The 23,322-nt window shown below is 30.8% G+C and overlaps 1 protein-coding gene across 3 annotated transcripts in view; it reads right to left on the bottom strand.

Annotated features, from left to right (window-relative positions):
- Positions 1 to 23,322, bottom strand: part of nolo (ADAMTS-like no long nerve cord) — a 365,417-nt gene that overhangs the window by 29,186 nt on the left and 312,909 nt on the right. For all 3 annotated transcript variants that reach the window (XM_088200097.1, XM_088200100.1, XM_088200098.1), the window contains exons 9-12: positions 15,671 to 15,815; positions 15,480 to 15,609; positions 14,516 to 14,717; positions 371 to 550 (exon numbers count right to left, since the gene is read on the bottom strand). In XM_088200097.1, the coding sequence (XP_088056223.1) occupies positions 371 to 550; positions 14,516 to 14,717; positions 15,480 to 15,609; positions 15,671 to 15,815 (657 nt within the window). The remainder of the gene's footprint in view (positions 1 to 370; positions 551 to 14,515; positions 14,718 to 15,479; positions 15,610 to 15,670; positions 15,816 to 23,322) is intronic.

Below are 23,322 nucleotides of genomic sequence, written 5' to 3'. Positions count from 1 at the left end.
GCACTGAAAGCGTTAGAACGCAAATCAACAAAAAAACAGGGGTCGGTGCAAATATTTCCGTCAAAAAAAGTACAACACTTTATAACTACACATTCCAGGAAATAGCGATGTAGCCAAATATACTGATTCTGAATCTATATGTTAAATAATCTGATAAAAATAAATAGTTCGAATCTGCTTCGAATCATTGGCATCGGAGAGAAGATCGAGGACTAAAAGAAACATTAGAACACTAATTATCTCAAAAACTTAAATCAGAACTTGACCACTTCGCTCCCAGCTTGGAATAACAAGAGCCGAATTCTTGTTATTCCAAGTATAAGATTTAATCCGAAGATTTACATGCGCTAAAAAACAACCAAAGACTTACCTCACTGCCGCTATCGTGGAAAGTCGGACATACGATCCCCGTAGAGCAGTCTTGAGAAGATTTCGGCTTGATATTCTTAGGGCACGGTACAGTTAGCATTTCATGATTCATCTCCTGATTCGGACCCTCAGAGCACTGGACATTCCTGTTTTGATGACCGCTGCCGCAAGATACCGAGCACTGAAAAAAAACCGAAACATATATAGAATATTATGTATGTATATCGAAATTTGATATTTACAGACACGTAAGGTTTCGGCATTCTGCCGAGTCGGTGGGAATCAATCTCAATTTGCATGACGTAAGGGAAGGCGCAGGAAATCACAGCAGCGGCCATATTGTTATAGTCGGTTCATCCCCCTTCCAAAATTCCATCACCTGCCAACTACCCCCATACCGTAAAATTTTGCGAGCGGGTGGGACGATAAGTGAACCGTACGCATTTAACCACGCTACTTTATTATTTAATCGAATGAGCCGGAAAATAAACTGCGTTCAATCAATGTTTGCGATTGAAAAATTAAAGCGTTGATGCGACACTACAATTCAGTATGATTTTTTGCTCGATTCGTTTATAATTTATTAGAAACTACCAATCAATCAAACAAGTTTATTTCGTGATCATAAGTCCATAATTTCATCAACATTTTTAGTAAATAGGTTAAACTGATATTCCTATATATATACAAATAATTTATTCAATATATATTTTTAAAGACATATCACAAACGTAGTTAGTAAGTTAAATATCAAGTTAAATTTTATTAGATAAAGGATAAAATCGAGTCAACATAAGCAAACGAAATAATTGTTCATGGCACGCTTTTCAAAATTCAATGAAACGGTTCAGTGAATATTGTACATAAAATTCCAGACCATGAGCTGGAAGAAATATAGACCGTAATAGCAGTCTTTAAGGTGCTGGGTTCATAATACATTATTATTAAACTGTTTTGAGTTCTATAGTGACACGTTCTCATTGTAAGTTGTAATAACAGTTTTATCAGCACTACTCGTTATGCATGAGATCAAAATTTGTCGCAACTATTCGTTAAAAGCGTAATAAAACTTATTCTTATAAGTATTTGCGACTTGCAGAATGACGTTATACAAGACACGTGACGATTCGAGATTTATACGGATTAGGGCCACTTGAAAATTAACTTTAATAAGGAACAGTTGGTGTCGATGTGATATAATAAATATAATGCCTGCACTACACTCTCTGGAAGTTGGCCAAGGTTGCCCAAGTGGGTTACTTCGGTCGAGTTCGGTTCTGTCCGCTCTAAAATCTCTCGGAAGTTGTCCGAGGTTACTGAGAACGGGAGGTAAAGTGGAGGTAATTCAGTCGACTTAGCAAGCTTCGAGCGCTTCCGAACATTGTCGGCAAAAGGACAGAAGTCGGAGCTGCTCTTTCGAGCGCGAGCGGTGGGATACTTCTCCTTTCGCTCTCTCGCGTGTTAAGTGACGAGAGTGAGAGAGATAATGATATGGTGTTTTGCAAACTAAGATAGACTGAGTAACTCGGTTCAATTTCAGTATGCGCGTAGGCGTCCTATGGTCAACACGCATGTCGAGAGCTGCATCGTGGTCACGTGGTAAAGTTATAATACCACATGCTTATCGGGGACTTCAACAGACTCTTACTGACATCTTTGAATATTTTAAGGCACCAAAAGGGATTAATTATATTTTTGATAGTATATTCTTCTAACAGATATCGTTATTATATTTTTTTCATATAAAATTAAATAATTAGTGGTACTTGATTTTGCTACAAAAAATTCGTTTCGAATTATGTATTTTCATGATCGGTTTATATAAATGTCACATCATAACGAATTCTTATTTAGAATCGATGGCAACAAATTCTAGGATAGTCACAGATGTGGTGTTCGTATTCTGAAGTATCATTTTTATGCCTTATGGCATTTTGCAAGAACTGACAAAGATTTTGCGTAATTTAAATATTTACGACCGAAAAGTTTTCACTGATTTGTATTGGTGAGTGCTAACACAAACTTTTATAATTATCAGTAGCGTAATTTTAATAATACGACAATTTAAAAATTACGATTATTTGGCACATTTTTTGATCGCGCGCAAATATGCGGGCTGTATGTGACAGAAGCCGCCGTCCGGATATTATTCACGGTCAACAACAACGAACATAGCATACTCAAGACACTTTCAGAAAACATAAAGGTAAAAAAACTATCGACTCTTTATGAGATTTAGAATGGAAATCGCATAAAATGATTTTTAAAGAAACAGTATTTATAAATTATGCGGTGGACAAGTTATATATATATATAATATAAATATAATTGTTATTAAAATACGGCTATTACTTTTGTATCAACCAATTGTAAATATAAGATGCTCTATTCATCCACTATATACATATACACAAAAAATATTAATTTTATTTTACTGTGTATTTTATAATTTAATGCATTAACAGTTTCGCAAAGTCATATTTTTATCAAAGACGGTAGTTTTTTTAATACTTTTAAAACCTACTTTTCACACCTTCATAAATCATATTGAGCTCTTTTCTATCCCACCTTAATAGCTTTCTTACCCCTTCTTAAATCCACATAGAATTCATTGTATTATAAATATAATGTAATCATATAATATAAAAACAATAAAACAGTTATATTATGTGGCACTTTTCTTAGAGTTAAGTGACGGTTTTTAAAGACCTAATTAAACCAAATAATATCAGGTTTAATTGACATCAAAATCTTGTTGGATTAAATTTTGACTTTCATATTATATGTTGAACCGACGTAATAACCTCAAATAAAAGGTTTTTGGTTAACAACATTCTTTAGAGGGATGGTTAACCTCACAGCTAGCATCCCTTAATCCAACCTGTCATTAACCAGATTTATTACATCCACGGATTCGACGCGCGAAATGCTGCCAGATTAACTTCACAGCCAATTTCTTAAAAGCTGTGCCAATATACATATACACTATAAACGGACCTACAAGTAAAAATATATTCTAATTGATTCATAGAGATTTATAAATAATATAGAAGTAGTCGTAAGTAAAATAATAATTATTAGTAATATTTAAATAAATATTCACAAGCTTAATTATGAATTTATAAGCTTTAAAATATTATATCTGCAAATTAGCTTGATCCAAGTCATATTAAAATAGCAACGTTGCTCGAATTTGAAGCAAGTTAAAGTTAAAGAATTGTTTTAATGCGATTACAAGACCAAAATGATTGTACCAACTTTATGTATAATAATTACAGTTCAATAGTAAATCAACATGTTCTTTTCACGTATACTATTTATAAATATTTTGATTGTATAAAAATATTTATCAAATAAAATATTGTGTCTAAAAATAAAACATTGCATATGACTCATGAAAAGCTAGTTACAGAACTAGCAACGTATTATGTTTACAATGTCGTATAAAACGAACCAGTCAATCATTGCTTCAAATATATTGACGTTATTTATCCGCCGTATAAAGACACTTTGAGGACAAAAGGTCGATAGTGACATAAACAATACACAAACGTCTCTCGATCGTAATTTGACAGATGAAACATCGTTCTTCGGACGTTTCGTCGTATCAAAATGTATACATTATTACGTTTTGACGATTCGACACATGTCAGTATCGCAATTACGGAGACATCTTCAGATTTTGGCGTATATTAAAAATAAAATTGCGGGGTGAAGAATATGAATAACGAAGAGGTCACATCGTGTGGCGGGTCAAACCGTGACAGTGCATACATTTCGCTTTACAAGGTGCTAAAAATCCTCAGTCTCGCGGCTGGTAATTTTAATATGAAAGTCTTGCCGGAATGAGATTCGGTCTTTTCGGGTCGTTAAACGCAAATGAATTTACATTAATTATTATAATATAAACAGTATAATGTAAAAGGTCCGTAAAAATGATTGAAGCGGGCGGTAGGTTATGAAAGCAAGCTGCCCTGTGACCCGAGCTTAATATTCTGTATATTTATTTTCATTATCAATATGCAAGATGGTCCAAAAACAACATTTTTAAATGCTTCACAATATTTTATTTTTTTGTGAATGTCATAAAAACAATTAGGCTCAATGGAAACTAATTAAAAATTAATTTAATTTTATGTGTAAAGATAATATATGAGCTGAAAGAATATAACGATTGCTGTAAAGATGAAAGACAGTAGATCCTTGTTTGTTTCTATGTGAGTTTATTTTTGTATAGCTTGTATGTATAATATAAATCGTTTAAACGTATTGGGGTTATGATTGATTCTCCATATGCGATAAATAGTATCTAAGTAAATGGAAAAAAACGTGGAGTGCTTTGAATAAATAAGACTACCCTGTGCGAGACAATAAGCCAAGCCGTGAATACACGTCTTGCATGATGGATGTTCGCGAATGTTGACGAGTAAATCTGGGTGTTTGCAAAAGATCATAAAAAATGTACACCACCCCGCGGCGAACGCGAAAAATGCATTAATGAACAGCAGCCGCTCGAAATGTAAAGAGCCCCACACATGAGACGATCTTTACTTTGTTATTTATAAACCAATACCGTACCAGTTGAAAAATCAACAGGGCGCATAACATAGTATCAATATACTAAAATATTTTCGACCATGCGAAATAATACAGGCTTTGAAATTCGTTCAATCAAAAAATAATAGTGGCGCACACCCAAATGAGATTCATCATCTCGCATAATTTGTTCCATCGCAAAAAAATATCATTGTGGAGCTGGATAGGTAGTGCAAGTGCAGCGTTCTCGAGCGTTAACCGATGTTCTGGCCTAAACAGTACGTAATCGATACTGTGATTGCTGACACCACCATTTAGAATTTTTAAAAAGGGTTCATTGAATACCAACCTAAGCAAAATTTAAAATAATTAATTTTATTATAGATTTGAAGATATGATACAGAATGGAATTTAATATATTTAACCTAAGAATGTGCTTGTGTAAAATGACTTTTTTATTTATTGTTCAAAAGTTCTATTCATATTTTCCCCCTCCTGAATTGATTTTCAATAAAATATAACATGCAAAATACTACAGAGCCAAATAGTAAAATACTTTAATATAGCACATTTTTGTAATATATACATTTATGATTTATAAAATTTTCGCTTCTGTATTGTATCTTGTTTTTGGTCTTCAGCGTTGATTATCAATTAAGGCAATTGAGCGCTCAGATCCTAAATATGGCATTGTGAGAAGTTAAAGATGAGATGTTCTTTTAGCCCTAATTTGCTTTTTAAATTGATTTTGAAAGGTTGCGAAATCAGTCTCACTGCTCTTCTAACACTACTTTTAATCTGATTCTCAAGAAGTCATAATTTACTGATTTTTGGAAATGCACAAAAGTCGCTCATATTAAAAAAAAAGTAACAAATTATTCATCAAGAGCTCGAAATATATCGGCTCCTGCTAAATGATTCAAAATAGTCAGGAATGCCGAGAAGGGGAGAAGAGGGAAAAAAATCCTGGGACCCGTTCTCCTCGAAGGCCCAAACTCTAGAAAAAATCATAGCGAGAATATATTTATAAAAAAAAACTGACCGCAAATAATGAATCTGAACTTAACTACAGTTGTTTGAGGTGTACCTATTTAATTTCAGGTATAAGTTCCTTTAGCCTTTTTTTATACATATTATACAATAAATAAAAGGAGCGGAACATTGCCCTCAAAAGCACCCACTTCTTAGGTAGTACTTTTACAATAAACATTATTATTCAAAGGGATAGATTGTATTTTTTTGAATGTGTATTTTTTGGTAAAGTTATATTTTCTCACTAATTAAGTCCAAATACATTTTTACCAATAGATATATATTTCTACTAGCGAAAATATAATTTAATCGATAGGCGTTAATATGCTCTAAAATGTCTGTGACACTCAATTTAACAGTTGCGAAACACTCATTTGCTATTTAAATCCAAACCTAACTTAATGAAAGTTATAAAACTAGTTATAGTTTTGGAACTTTCATTAGTTCAAGTCCAAAATACAAACTAAGCCAACTCATCTCTCCGAGCGAAATAAGCAGAAGAAGTATAGAAAGACATCGCATCTCGCATATTGCTTCATAGTTTGTCTGCATTTAATGTTTTAAAAATATGATAGCTATCCTTAACGATATTACTACGGACTTCTGATTCATTAACGTTATTCAAAGTGTATTCAAACCAAATTTTGGTCAATAGGAGGGCGCAAAAACAATTATCACTTCCCAGAAGTTAAAAATTCACGTCAAAAGCAATAAAATCATGGCAGCGTCAGCAACCACTGCAACGTACTGTACTAGTTATATGATGTTAAGAGCTAGAAAACTTTTGGTTTTACACCCCCTTCATATGTTGAGTACCACATCTCATTATTTTTTTTCTTATATAACATTAAAAAATACATATATACTTTGCCACAATGTACAGTAATTCCAATATCGGTTCGATCTCGACTTACGTCACGCTCCCTGAATACGACTTCCATTAGGCAGACGTCTAATTTCGAACTAATTCTTCTCGGTGTGTCACGAGAGGAGTATACACACAGACCATGGGGGTATTCTGTGTAAAGCCGAGCAATGTATTTATGCGAAACAATTTTTTTGCGGTGTCGTTTTTTCGCCTCTTTGAAAGGCGCGCGTGGGTGTGATTGCTCAACGTCGGAGGTGTTCCTTTTGAGTTTTCGCCGGAAAGGCACCCCTCGTGAAAAATCAGCGTTAGATTTTGCCCAAATCGACACCTCTTCCGTAAATATGCTGGAGAAATCCGGGAAATCTGGAAGGCGAACGACGAGGTTAAAAAGAACACTTCAAAGGGATTTGCCGTTTGTTCGTCGGAAAACATTAAAAGAGACATGTATAGAAAATATACAAAAGTGTTTGTACACCATCTGTATGATTATACGAATGGCTTAGAATATAAATACATAAAGTGATAAAAAACATGCTTAATTTGGGTTTGAGCTTTTTATTATATTATTATAAAAGTGCTTAAGAAACGGGAGAAAAGATTTTATATTATGTTCGGCTTATCTTTATTTTCAATACATATTAAAAAACCACAAAGAAAACACGAAATAAAATATATAATAACACGATGGAATAATTTATTTATCAGTATATATTATAAATAGGCTATATAGCTCATATTTCGCAATAAAGAAGTTTAAAAATAGTTTTGTCTATAGAATAATATTTTATTTTTAAAAAAACCAATCCTACAAATTCATCTAAAGAAAACTAAAGTTAAAGTACACATAATAAAAAGATACATCAATTCGTACCTTGATTTGAAATATATAATACGAATAAAAATAACTATATTTTCTGAAAAACTAATTTCAGATATTGGAAACATTCGGTATATTAGGTTATACTTAGTTTTGAATAGATCGCGTTTTATCATTAATATTCAGTGAAAATATTTAGGTTCATGTTATAATAAATTTTCTCTTATTTTACATTTATTCCAGTCTAATGCTTATTAAATCAATAAGTTATACAATAATATAAACTTATTTGAATATTAATATTTAATAAATTCTTAAGGTATATTGTAAAAACATTAAAAATAACAAATATTCAGTACTAATTATTTTACATATATTTGACATATTTTAAGCTTTAATCTCTTTTTAAAGATTCATATTCAAGTTTAATAATTATTATTTTATCAAACTACAGCAGTTTCATTACTAATTATAATACATACAATATTTATTGAAAATCAATGTTAACATTTTTTTTGGATTAACTAGTTGCTAATCAATTAACGTTCAGTAGTTCAAAAGTAATAGTATGGAAAAACAATTAATTATAATGATTATAATGATAAAATATGTTATAAGTTATTTTATATTTACAGTACCCAATTATGGCTAGTTATTGATATTTTATATTCTATAATATGAACACTGTTTTATTAAAATTACTGAATAAATCAAATAAGCATATAACTTACTCATTAATTTTAATCCATTAGTTTTAATCTTTAATATATGGTTTAATTATAATGTATTTTTACATACTTTTGGAACGATTATAAATTATTAACTAATGCTTTGTGGCGACCGGTTGGTAAATAAGATAAATTAATCTTATTAAAAACTAAATTTTAAATTGTTTATCAACGTTTCTCTCTTTTTGAAAAAAAAGTGTTTAAAAAATAAATAAAAATCGTTTGTTTAAAACGTTTTAAACACATGTTTCTAAGAGCTCTAAGAGTTGTTACTGGTCGTCGACCAGAATGGAGAAAGCAGCACACGCCAGAATTTCTTTATACTTTTGGCCAGCGACAGGTGAAAATAAAATCAATTAAAATAAAACGAAATGTGAATAAACTTTGCCAACGCCTCTCCAAAGTGAACAGGTAACGTATTATAGAATAAATCTAGGGTTAAATACCCGAGGAACTTTGCTTTACAAAGCTTATTGCAATTGCGACCGTTAGACCGATATTTTAAAGAAAAAAATGCCCTTACCATAAAATATTATACAAATAATAAATCAGACCCATCTTAACATACCTAAAAGAAAATTATTAAATAAATTAAAATGTACACAATTCCAAACGACCATCCGCATACATTCCGATCGCTAACGCATTCCACCTCATTCGTAATTATGATATTTTTATTTACATTTAACATTATCATTAGCACTGGGTGATAATTATCTTAATCATACTTATTTAAATTTGTATAAATTAAATCTAACTTGTCTCCAAAATTATTATTGACACAATTTATTTGTTTTAAATTAAAAATATTACTTATTAAACTTATGTCAATATTGACGCTAACGTTCATAGATAAATTAAAATCGCCCAAGATAATTTAATCACGATCGTGTCCTTTTTTGATGAGCGTTGGGGCAATGACATCCGTACTTTCTGACTCGCCTATGACTGTCGCCATCCAGCTCCTTAATAAGCTGGCATTGCACATTGACCTGTTTAATGTCAGCTACGGGAAGCTGGTCCAGTTTGTATCATTTAATTTTGATATTTTATGATATTTTTGCTTGCTTCTTTATATGTATTTTTTTGTGTATTGAAATAATACAATTTTTGTTTTCGATCATCGTGACCTTTCAGGTTACGATGGTCATAATTTAATTTAAATAAATATGTCTATCTTGTGCAAAGTAACATTAGTAATACTGTATTTTATTTATAAATTGAAAGTTATCTGAAATAAATCTATAACATTAATACACTTATGCTAAAGATTAAAAGACTTTAAATAAAAACATTAAAAAATACTCCCATTTTGATAGCAGAAAATATAAGTATATTTTGAGTAACCAAACTAAATCACTAATCGAATGTATCGGAGACTACGACTAAAACGACTTCAAATTTAAATATAAGCACAAAAAATTAAAGCACATGTCGCTAAAGAGGCTGAAGAACACGTATTAATGGTTCCAGATCTCCAGATAAATGTACTTAAATAACCACTTAATTCATTTCCTCTCCCCTAAATTGTATTTCATATTCCTATTTTAAATATAATACATATAATATATTTTTTATGAGCTAAAGTAACTCATTATTAGGGAATTTTTAATACCTAATATGTAAGACCCAGCTCGATTTTAATTAACCATCATGATATTCAATCATTAGGAAAATCCAAGTAAACATCATCTGTCATAATCGATTAAATTATATTTATAAAAAATCACTAATTCTGATTTCCCAGACACGTGAGAAATTAAAAAATACTAAGATTAATATGATATTTGAACCTAGATTTTTATGTCAATAGCCAATAATCAGGACGAAAATTTGAGTGCCTATCGCCAAATTAACGTCCTTGGCCGGGCATTCCCATTGAAGACTTACTTAAGGCATATTTTTGGAAAATGTGCAGTATAACTATAAATATGAATATAATAAGTATAAATATTTTCACAGATATACACAATTATTTTTATGTGTCTTTTTAATATCACTTGGATTAAAAATATTTAAATGTAATTAAAGAACGGTTTTTAATTCATTAAGAATTGCCTATTCATTAATGATGTCTTTCAATGTTTTAGATTATACAATTATTTGCAGTGATTGATTTCAACGTTGTTTTGTTGGTGGCAATAATCATTACTTTAATACAAATAAAACCGTAAGATAATGTATTTAAGCGGGTTTCTTTATATTTAGAAAGTTCATTGCGATTTTTACTCTTTTTAAATGGGTTTCACGGCAAAAGCTTTAAAGACTTTTGGCTCAACGGCTCATGACAAAAGATCCACACGACATTACGACCACAAACTACATATTCAAAACGACATTTATATGAAAGATCGTACAAGAAATTGATGATTCGAGGGGTGACGGAAATTTGCATATTGTTTTTTTGCAGATTACTAAATATAAGTAAGCCAATCAGATTGAATTCGATCGTGATGTAAAAAGTTGATCAGGAGAATGCCGAATTGTTTCAATTGAAAAAATCTGTAATAATTATACAAAAAACATATAGTGGTGCTACGTTTAAAATATACTGATCTTCCTACAAACTTGCTGAATAAGAGTTATATTATATTTATAAACATATATTCTTCAATATTTGTAATTAAATTACGTAATAGTGGTCTTCGCACAATACGGCATAATCTTTTCTGCACCGTTGCATTCGAGGCCGCCTTAAAGATTGCAAAACCTAAGGCCTGCATTGCGGAAAGCTGATTGAAAACGAAGGCCTCGGGCGGGCAAAGACGTTTTTCGAAGATTACGTGTTTCGTTTTGTTTATGGAAAAACCAAGTAGGGAAAATACGTAGTCGAAGCAGCAGCGTAAGCTAAAGAGAGAAAGAAAGAAAGAAAGACACGAAACAGAAAGCGTACAACGAAAGTAAACAACGCTTGCGGAAAATGACGTGTGCGACGTGTCAACAAAGAAAACCGTACTAACGCGAGCCACGTACGCGAGAAAGGAATTTATTCCCTTTTGCAAGGATAGTTGCTGAAGACCGCGTAAAGATGTACAGGATGATCTGAGTGATTTATGTTTTTAATAGAATATGTTTAGGGTCTGATAGCATTCCAATAATAGCCCCTGCATATGAAAGTACATATACATATCTCACATATTTGTTACAATATTGACATAATCTGTTTGAAAAATTACTAGCTGCTTTTTTCTGATAAGATTGCCACAAATTTATTATTTATAACTGTAAGATCAAAGTGCTTTTTAATTTAAAAATATCATTAAAAATTCTTGAAAAGATTCATCATATTTGTTGAATTTTTATAACGATGTTAATATTCACCAAAATCATTATTTTGTGTGGTCGGATTCCAAATTTAATTAAGCTTCCGTTTTTGTTTCGTCGGCATATTTATTCGTGATGATTGCAAGTACGTATTTATTTTTTCATTTATAATATACTAAAAATAAAAAAAAAATCAGAAACCATAAAATATTTTCAAAGCTTTCATTTTAGCTAAAAATACCTAGAATATCCCTTAAAAAAAATATAGAATATCTCTTTAAATAATATATTTTTGACCATGATCTGATCTGAGCATAAATATCATTATTTTAATGTCATAAAAGTCTGTAAATATTTTTATGATGATTCGTTTATTCGTGAGACTCGTGAAGTTTAAAATTTACCTTAATGGAACACAAAGTATAAAAATATTGAAAAATGAAAAATAATTAAACTTTGGTTGTTGCTAGATTTATGTAACCACAGGCGCAACAACTCAATTAAAACTACTGGAATATTTTTGTAAGATATTATAATGCGGAGACCAACGATATACACTGTTTTATATTCTAATTAAAAAAAGCGGAGAAGATATTCAGAAGATATATGAGGTCCAGTCATATTTAATTTTCGAGCTGCTAACTACACTAGACTTTAAATCTAGATGATTGGATAACAATAAATTTATCTTCTTGTCGACCGACCTCGATTTGTGTGCTGATCTTTTCTTAATCAAATGGACCACAATTCGGTTAATATGTATGGCTGACATTTGCGGCTTTCAAAGTGAGATCTTTGCGCTGCACAACTTTTAAGCAGTCGGGATAGAGAAAAATCTGTGGATGTTTCAACCACCTGTATATTAAAAAAATGAGCCTATTCTATCGCCTGTTTCAAAAAACAAAAAAGAGATAAAAATGCTCGAAAGTTAGGACAAACATAATATTTTCACAACAATGAAAAATAGATTTTGTACCACTCTTTGTTTGGAAAAGATGCAAGCTGGACAATACATTCTTGCTAATCTGGACCGTGTATTTTTTAGACGTTAACATAAGTGTGTCAAAAGTGCAATGTAATTGATCCAAAAACGATTTTCCAGCATTATAAAAAATGTGAGACTTGGTTGCACATGCGGAGATGCACTGATGTCACAGTAGCAGAGATGAGCCAGAACACTGCATGGACACGATACATATCAGCGTCTCGTGTCCATGCAGTCCAGATTCATCACGATAGATTTCAGCTGCTCCACAAAATTACAGCCGACAATAATACAACTTGACATGCCAGCGATGACACTTAGACTTACAAGACTCTATCGCCTAAAAACGGCATGTATATTTTTCTATATATGTGGTAATTTATATATGTTTATAAAATAGACTATTACCAAATTTTCCAGTGTCTATTTTGGCTGCAAAGAGTCAAAACCCGAAAAAATTATTTCGCAGTAACACTGCCATAGAAAAGTCACATTCACTCGAATTTAAATTCCGATCTAGATTCAGTCGTGAACTCGCATACAGCGGAGCTTTTGCCGAATCAACACAAACGACAAATTCATAAAATATTATAACATCCATTTATTTACCAAATTTTCAACTGCTAAATAATTTATAAACTTTTGTAATTTAAACTTGAAAATAAGCACTCCTGGCAATATAATTTCGTCAGTCTAAAAATAGTATCTTAATTAGCGCCCCATTACATACATATATTTATAATGCGTCAGAAAAAATAAATGCCTGAGGCTGCTATATTCCTTTTTTGTACAATTATTTTTACCTGACAGCATTTACATGTATCTAAATTAAACTTTCTTGTGAATTTCTGTCCCATTGAATGACGTTATAATTTGTCTTTTTTATGGCGAAGGTAAGGTAAATTAAAAAAATAGCTATAAATATAATATAACGAATAATTTAGAAATAAACACATTCTCGCTTTAGAATCATATATTTGTCAATCAATCAATCACATATTTGTTTAATGCCTTTTAACTTCAATACATAGTTAAGCATTAGTTAGTGCCGTGATAATCCATTTAGATCTAAGTATTTTAAAAACTAAACTAATTAAGTGGCACTTCTATATCCATTTTATATTAATTACAAATAAAATGTCTCTTGAATTATGAAAATGATTTTGTAGGGAACACACAGGCTCTTGTAATTACTGTGACCAAAAATAAACATTCATTAAGAAGGATAAACTTGATGATTATGCGATCGCTCACAAAGGCTTTCGTTACGACTAGACCTATATAGTTCCCCCATAAATAACACGTAAGGATTCTTCGGTATATATGTGAATGAACAATATATCATCAGAACACGAATAGCACCGTAAGGCCACAATATTCCTGTTACACAATTCTTCGACCTCGGAGATATCCATCAAGCAAATGTCACTTTCTAAAGGCGTATACTTATTCCGTTGTTCTAAGAAGCGAGTGCAACTTGGACTTCATTGAGGAGAGGGCAGTCACTCAAAAAGACTAGCAGATGCCCGCCCGCGGACAACATATGGTCATGGAGGCTCACATTCTGAGAGGGACTCAACAATACCTTCGCTATCAGAGAAAACATCTCGCCCATCATAGTCTGTTGCAATATGTAATATAATCTAATAAACGTCTCACTACTTTTCACCTGCGTCTTACTGGCTGCGAAGTCACACACCTTAGGGTTACAAAACCTTAAAATTTATAAATATATTGCTTGTTTTTGAAGCACTTCGTAGTAGATTTTGACCAAGTGAGCTTGGAAAGACATAATATGTTTATATTGGACTAAAAATTATCAGCAGAACACTCACTTCAGAATCACCAGTGTTTTAGATGAGATAGACAATGACCAGGAAAAATTAAAAAAATATAGTATTTGTTTTATAACTCACCCCTGACCACGGAGATGTTAACCATTGAGGGCAATTTCTCTCTCCACAAGTTTCAATATGCCTTGGTTTATGTCCAGCACACGCCTCCTCATGGACCATCTCTGCAGTACCGTTTGACGAGTGAACCGCGCACTTAACTATCCTCGTCCTGGTTCCACCGTCGCAGGTTGCAGAACATTCTTCCCATTCTCCAACGTTCCATCTATCAAAAACATATAACCAAACTTGAGCACTATGGTTTATCAAGCAATTACTATATCGTTGAGCTACGTCTACTATAACACAGGAACGGCCATTAAAAGCGCATTTGAACCCCGCAATGGATTGCTATCGACGTGCAAATTAAACAGTAAATCTGATGCTGCGATGCGATAAAGCAGCGCCGACTTAATGAGTGACTTTATTTATGTGTTTTCGCTATGTGAACAATTGATCAATGCTACAAAACAATCTGTTAACGAATCATTGTTTCATACTGAAGAATATATCTTCTCTATTTTTGTAATGCAATAAATGTGAATATATGTATATATATATTTTGGTTTCAGATTCATTGCCGATAATATTATAGTTTAAAGTGGCACTTTAATAGCTGCTGTTACGGAAGATTTTAACTCTTTATATACTTATACTTGTAAATATTTTCAGCTATACATTATCTATTTTAACTAATATATAAACTAGTGAATTCAATTTATTTTATATTAATATGGAGAACGAAGAGAAGAGAATAATACTTTTATTATTATTCCATTTTAGTAAAGAATTTCTTAGTCATTAGTTGATATTAGGCCAAGATGGTTGTAGCTGAAATTAAACTCAAGTACGTTTACTATACATATACTTAAAGTATTTTATTATTTTTATTTAATTTATAATGATAAGGTTAATGAGTAACAATGTCGGCAAAATGAGTATTGTTTACTACACGCGATTCTGATAATGTAATAATTATTTTACTAACTTCGGTGGACACTGATGGTTGTTGCATTGCTGAACGGACGGTTCTGGCCTCTGTGACGCGTTGCATAATTCTTCTTCGACATCCGTTCCTGAAACTCGATTACGGCAAACTAGCCTAGACATCCTATAACCTAGTGGATAAAAGACGTCAATATTTAACTAGAGGTGGTATTTTTTAAAATAGCATTTTACCTCCACCGCAGGTAACAGAGCATAGTGACATGGGGGTTATGTCCCACTGATAAAGAGGACGAGAGCAAGATGATCCATCTCCACCACATACTCCGCATTCATCTACCCTTCTATTGGAGCCGATGTGGAGGTCACAGCCAACTCTCTGAAACAAAAAAAAACAATTGTTAAATTATCATTTCTATACATTCAGAAGTTTATAAAGCTATAAGCTCTACAACACAAAACTTATTATGTCAGGAGCCAATATTATTTTAAGCCAAAATCAAACATTGTTTTGGTTTTTACCGAATAAACTTAATACAAAAACTATGAGACATCACATAAAAATAGAAAATAAGTGTTCTTGTAATTCTTTAATTTCAAAACTGTTAAATTGCGCGGAAACTTTTTTGTATAAGTAAAGCATTCATTAATTGTTAAGTCGTTGGTAAAAGATTAATACAATTGTAGTAAAAAAATATAATCTAATATATGTAAAATATTAAATAAAAAATATTTTGTATTACTAAACAATATTTTAGATTCTGAAAAAAGTTGTAAATGAGAATTTCTAATATTTAATCTAAAAATTGTTTATTCAATAACATATGTATTATAAGAAATAAAAATAAAAATAGCTTTACACACATATATCTATCTGAAACATTAGAATTTTTTAATTAAGCATTCTAGAAATTTATAAATATTTAATGAGTTTTAAAATACTAATAAAAATGGGATTGTTTTTTTTTTATAAATGTGTACTTTAGCTAGTGATTTATTTACACTGAACAGATTTAATTAAATGCCCATAAATTTCAATTAATAATTATACGATTAAAACATAATATATTTCTGCGTTTAATTCCCACTTTTCTCCTCAAACACGATACATTCGTAATAAAGGTTTTGTGTCGCGTTTTGGTCGTTTTTCATCATTATTTTTCAATCATTTCATAAATCAAATTCGTTGTATAAATAAATAATAAAAAAATGTTAGGCCAAGCATAAAGGTAAACCGGTTGAACCGAATTTGATCGCCAATGAAAATTAATTGCTAAAGGGGATAGAGGGGCGGGTGGCCACTCTTTCTACCCCAATGTGCGGGGAGGAAGTTCTGATTTGGAAATTAATTAAAATTAATTGAATCGGAAAAAAACTGGCCGGCGACAATTTTCATTATTCGTGGCAAATGGAAAAAATGGCCAGCCATTGTTGGCGCCTTGAAACAAACGAGACCCCCGGAAAATTACTATGCATTGTGCCTTTGCAACTTGATTTGTTTCCACATAATCGTATTTATAAACTCTCGACCTACTTTTAAGCGCATCCTTTTACTTTAAGTCCTAACTGTTACTAGAAAATAATTTTAAATTTGTATTAAAATAATTTTAATGTTAAACGAGCTTCATTAAGAAAAAAAGGGTAAAAATTCACAAGCTACTCCTTAGTTATATATCAAGTAAATATGAACAATTTAAAATAATGTTGGAAGGTATGGAATGCTCGTACAAATAATAAAATATAATATAATTAATAATTTTTGTTATATTATATATATTACCAATAAAAAATATAGCATGATTCAATTTAAAAATAATTAATAAAATCCTACAATTTAAAGACTTTTATCTTATTAAAAAAATGCTTAAAATCTGCTTACTTATGATATTGCTATACTTCATAAAATTTGAATAAAAATATTAAAAAAGCTTATAGCTATCAACAAAAAGGATATACTGATATAGATATATTTTTAAGAATATTATACCCGGATATACTTTTAATATATATTAGTAATGTGTACAAAATAATTGTTATTGTGATTTTTGCTTTATATAAATTAATTGCAATACTTAATTGTATATCTGATTTTATGATAAAACTGATAATTTTAAGCTTCATAGCATAGATGTGGAAAAAAATAGTATTGTATTAGCTGATAAGGACTTTCGTCCTACTTTAAGATAGTAAAAGTTTTTTATATTATTTTATCAAACCACGGTTTAAGTTACTCCATACTAAATTCTATAGGTATGGAAGAAAACTCTTGTTATTTCTGTGTTGAATTTGCGATCAATTAAAAGTTATATCGTTTAGCTTCGGAAAAGTATTAACTCAATTGTGTTTTTGCAAAAGCGAATTATATTTTTCAACAAGTTTGAGTTAAATAATTTATCGTCCAAAATAAATTAAAGTATGATATATACATAGATGGGTTATTTTTTACCTGTAACAAAATTACATTACGCATATAATACACTAATAAATTGGCATTTTAACCTTTTCTAATGTTTTATGAAATATTAATTTATATAAAAAAAATATATATTAAAATTATATTATATTAAAAGTATGCTTATTGTATGTACTAGTTTCAGATATTTCTACAAAAATCTAGTGATTTTAAATCATGTTAAATGTGAATATCAGCTCTCTTGATACGCGCCTATTATTGCAATACTGTAACAAATTTCCATTGATACAGGGTAAACACAATCAACAGCTACTAATTAAGTGTGAGACACTAGACTAAAATCAAAGTCTGTAAATCAGTGATATCTGTTTAATTTTAATTTTAAACTATTATTACTATTTAAAATCAATATATGTCGCTATTGAAGACCTTGATTAATTTAATTTTTAATTATTTATCAGTGAAGTTAGAAAAACCCTTATATATGACGATCGATCGCAATTTATTACAAGTACGTATTATCAACAATAAAATAAATATGAGATTCGAACACAAGCATTTCAAAACTTGACTGTACTTCGGTTACTATAGTGAGAGTTTTTGGTCGGTGAAGAAAATAATGTGTCCTCACAGAGAGCCTGTGACCCAAGGACTGAGCCGCTAGAATCTGAACAGCCCTTTGAGCTGCAGGAGCTTATGAAATCGCTTTAAAAACAGTGTCACAGCAATATTAATTTATGAATGTAATTAGTAAATGAATCAAATGGTGTAATAATATATATTTTGCTTGAGGATTGAATTGCGTTTAATAAAGGTCCACCAGAAATTACAACATCTTCACATGGCTTTAGAGATTTAAGACATCTAAAAACAGTTGTCACAAAACGAACTCTCATCAAAAATATTTCTATTTTTAAGTGTTTTATATTTAAAATGTTCGATATTTTTCTGTGTAATAAAAAAAATAAACTTTGCATTTATTTATATAACATCTCTGTCTTTATATAGTGTACGATTTTTTAATATTTCACAACTTAAACGCGACCGTTTTCATTTTTCATTATTTCTAACCAGAACCCGCGAAAAGTTTCGTGGCGTCGAGTTTCGCGAAAAGCCGATTTCTTTCCGCGAAAATTTTCATCTTTATTTTCCCAACCACTTTTCCCGGCTCTATTGTGCTTTGCGCGACAATTGTTTTCGTTCTCGAACACGTAAAGTACATTTGTTACACGCCACCGTTGACACTTTTCATCGTCGTTTTCCCTCGCATTTTCATTTCAGGCTACGCATTCGCCAAGACTTAATTAAACCGCGAGAACGGGCCGCTAATTAAAAATTTACAATAACAATACACTATAAAAACATAACTAAATACACGAGAGGACGATAAATGTAAAAAAAACTCTATCCTCCACCACTAGCTTATATAATAATGGGTCACGAGAGTCCGTTAAATATTTAAGTCACTGACGTCGACATAGTTACATAATATTATAGAATTTTCACCTAAACTTTAATCTATTGTATAAGGTAATATGGGATTATCTACTCAAATAATAACATTTTATTTACTGATACAAAATTTGAGCTATATATTTTACAGCATGTATTTATAACTTTTTTCCTTCCCAACTTTCAAATAGCTTCACTTTTGTAACAGTAGCTTCGTAACGAGTTACGTGACCACAGAAGAGAATCGTCGTATTTTCAAAGAACAGTCCAGTTGATAGTAAACTTTAGCAAACTTCATGTAAAAAAAATTCTTCTTGTATTTAAACATGAATAAAAATATTACGAAAAATTCCCAAAAGTGTTCTACACTTACGTGAGCTATTTTGTACGTTAAACAGGATTCAGCACGTGCCGCAAATTTTTCAGAAGCTTCTTCTTATATTTAAGAAAATTGGCCTAAGCTGTTTAAGCACATTATATATATATATATATACGTATATATAACAACAAAAAAACACAATTAAAAATATTATTGCTCAAATTATTTTCAAAAATACGTTTGAATGGTAAATATTGTGTTTGTTGAAATAAAATAAATAAAAAATGTATAAGGCTTTTTTCCACAAAGGATTAATTAAAGGAATTTATCAAAATAAGAGTACCGACTTGCAGGATGCAAAAAGCTTGTATTTAATCCTTTGATTAAATGTAAGCCTTGAAGTAGTACAATAATTTATTTCTCTAATAAATTAAAGCTCTTTTGTACAATTTTGACAATTTTGCAAATCTTATTTTGTCATAAAAAATCAGTTTCAATGTAAATTAGTGTACAAACTTGGAAAGTGAATACTTTAAAATCTGGTTGTAGTTCAAGGACATTAGAAAAATCAAAGCTATCAACATGTTTATTACAAGCTGTGAAGATGGTGGTGAAGAAATGAACGTACTTTTATGTGAAATATATGAAAATATGTATGCGGGTTAAAGCTTTCGGGAAGAATTCCATGAATGTTGTCTGAATTCTAAAGCATATTTTGTTCGTTATGAATCTTACGAAATAATTGTAAACGTTCACTAATTTGCAGTGTTACTTTTGTGAAATTCCATGTAGTTATTATACGCCCGCATTCACTCTTCTCGATTATTATTTTAATTTAAAGTACTGTAATATTTTCAACTCTATTTAATCTTTATTAGGTGTTTTAAATGTAAATTTTAATTAAATATTAGATTTTCACTCTAGAAATTTCAAAAAAAAAACACCGATCGAATCATATATGAAATAAATTTTGTCAGAAATTATAAAAATAATGAAGGGAAAAAAATATTCAATAAATTTTAAAAGAGCACTAAATCGGATAATTACAACTCGTTGCTTGGCTCAGCAAAAATAATAATAAGAGTCTCATGCTAAGTATTTTAATAGCATTGAGCTAAACATAGTAAGCGATCTGTAAACTTTTAAAACTTCGTCAATTCAGCGCGCAACGAAACATATATTTGATAGAATGAATACTTGTTTCTTGAGAAAAATACCAAATCGAAAGTTCTCATTTTCATAGTTTTTTTTTTGCTAAAAATTAAATTTGTAAAAATTAAACTTTGGTTTCTCTACAAAATGAATAATATTTTTTGAAACAGTCAATATCTTAAATATGGGCAACACAAATCATCTGAATACATTACCACATCGAAAATCCAAATTCATCAAAATAAAAAAGTATATCAAAATTATTACTTTCTTCCGATAACTTTAAAGCATTTCACTGAGGGTTGTACTGCTAACAGATTAATAGTTAGCAGCAAAAAAGGCATTCCATGACATATTCTAGAGCAAAAACACTATTTAAATTTTATTATAAAATGGATAGCAATGTATTACATTTAGTGCTTATAGTTTTAAACCAATCGCAAATAAATAACAAAAATCTTGTAAAATCTTAAATAAATATTTTGAAAGGTGGAAAATTAAAATCAACTGGATTAACACATATGCAGTTATTTTCACAAAACGTAGATAAACTTTGCCACAACCTCCCGTAAAGGAACAGGGCAATAACTAAAAAGGAAAACAAGCGTTAAATACCTAGATTCCAATTTCAAATTTATTAAATATGTTTTGGAACTTTGCTGTAAAGGGCTTGCCGCGATTGCGGCCCTTAGTCCTATTTAATAAAAAAAGTGCGCTTACTATAAAAATAAAATTTTATTCTATAAATAATAAATTAGACCCATTTTAACATATGCTTTTCCGGTGTGGAGTAATACTATATTTTCTAAATTAAAAAAAGTCATTCAAAACAAAGTTATACAAAAAATATATAATACATGTTATATTAATTTTTAAGAAATGCATATTAGCTTTTAAATACAGAAAATAATTGTAAACATTAAAATGGTTATAAACCATAATAAGTATGTCTGTAAAATTATTTATATTATTAAAATAAAGGTTTCATATTTCAAGAGAACTACACATTTCATCAGCATAAGAAATATAGCAACAAATATATTGTGATTTGTCTTGCGATATGCGATTCAATTGAGCGGCTCGAGGTCATCGCGTGCCTTGTATAATTACCTACTGCGCAAATAGCTCGAGCATGCTTCTCTGCTCTGGTTGCCAAATAATGTAATCGATTCACTTCTAATAGAAAACGTCCAAAAAAGGTTTCTTATATATCTGTATATATAATACATATGTCAATATAAATACTATCCATTTTTATTTACCATAAAATACCAATAAGGTATGCTGGGATTTGATTACATGACGAGTGTACTTTGGAAAACACTTATTTAAGCTGTTTTATTTTTTATTACAAATCTGACTTAACGGATTTCTCCAATGAATTATGATGGACGTTATAAAATTAAATAGTTATCGGGTACCATCTTACATAATTTTTTCCAGCTCCTTATAGCTATCGCCAAAAACATATTTGTATTTGGCAAGCTCGTTGATCTGGATGGTTTGTGAAAGAGGAGCATTCTCAAGTGCTGATGTACTGCCCGCAACACTTGTCAACTGTGTACTTGTGTACTGACACTTGTCGATCGACCACCTTAACAGCGACTCAAGTCTTTATGTAAAGAGAGTGAATACGAATTTATGCATATTCCGAATTATTTATTTCTGCACTTATGTCGGTAATAAAGAGCAAAAAAGCAGAGGAACCAGATTGGATCCCTGTAGTACTCCAGAATAAGCGAAATACTCTTTGGAGCGACGATGCCATAGCCCATATACTGACGGCGGCGACTTAAATAGCTCGAAAAATACAGAAGTTATGACTATACTCTAATTGCGTTAGCATGATCATTTCGAGAGCTATCCATTTCAACATTATTAATAATTTAGAAAGAGATAGCAAGTTTTGGTTTACGTCTACTGTTAGCTCTAAAGCACACGATATGGATATACGTTCGTGTATCGTAGTAAATATACGTTAATACGTATTGGTTTTTCTTATGTGCAATACACATGTATTAAACATAAATAAATATAATGTATGACTATGTTTGTATTAATTATATTTAGTATGTTTGTTTTGTTTAAATAAAAACACCGCTGTCAACATAAATATTATTTAATTATCTTAGGTACAAGCTATATCATTGGTTGGAAAACTGTAACTTATATATGCATATTATTGTATGAACATGTTTATTCTGTTAAACATGATGTTTTATATAAAAGTTTCCCATTCTCCGCTACGCGTGATCTGTTATAAACTAACCATAATCATCATTTATGCCACGCTTTTAATTATCTCGCACAATTGTTTAACGCGAATTGAGGGTACGTTCTTTTTCATTAAGGTTAGTCAGCGCATCGCTCCATTTTCCGCCCCACGTTTCGCGCGCCCTAATGACATATTTGCTTGTACCTAGTACCGTATAGCACACCATACAATGCAACGTTCGCCTACGGCCAGCATGAAGTGCCATTCGGAACGAGAAAAAAATCGCTGGCGAAAAGGTCTCTTAAACAATGGGCGGTAGGTCGCGAGCACTTCCC

The sequence above is a fragment of the Plectrocnemia conspersa genome, unplaced genomic scaffold, assembly GCF_051122295.1.
Source record: "Plectrocnemia conspersa isolate PC_06_02 unplaced genomic scaffold, ASM5112229v1 ptg000012l, whole genome shotgun sequence".
In the NCBI taxonomy this organism is placed as follows: domain Eukaryota; kingdom Metazoa; phylum Arthropoda; class Insecta; order Trichoptera; family Polycentropodidae; genus Plectrocnemia; species Plectrocnemia conspersa.
Note: the sequence above shows the minus strand (reverse complement) of the source record. Positions and strands in the feature narration are given on the sequence as shown.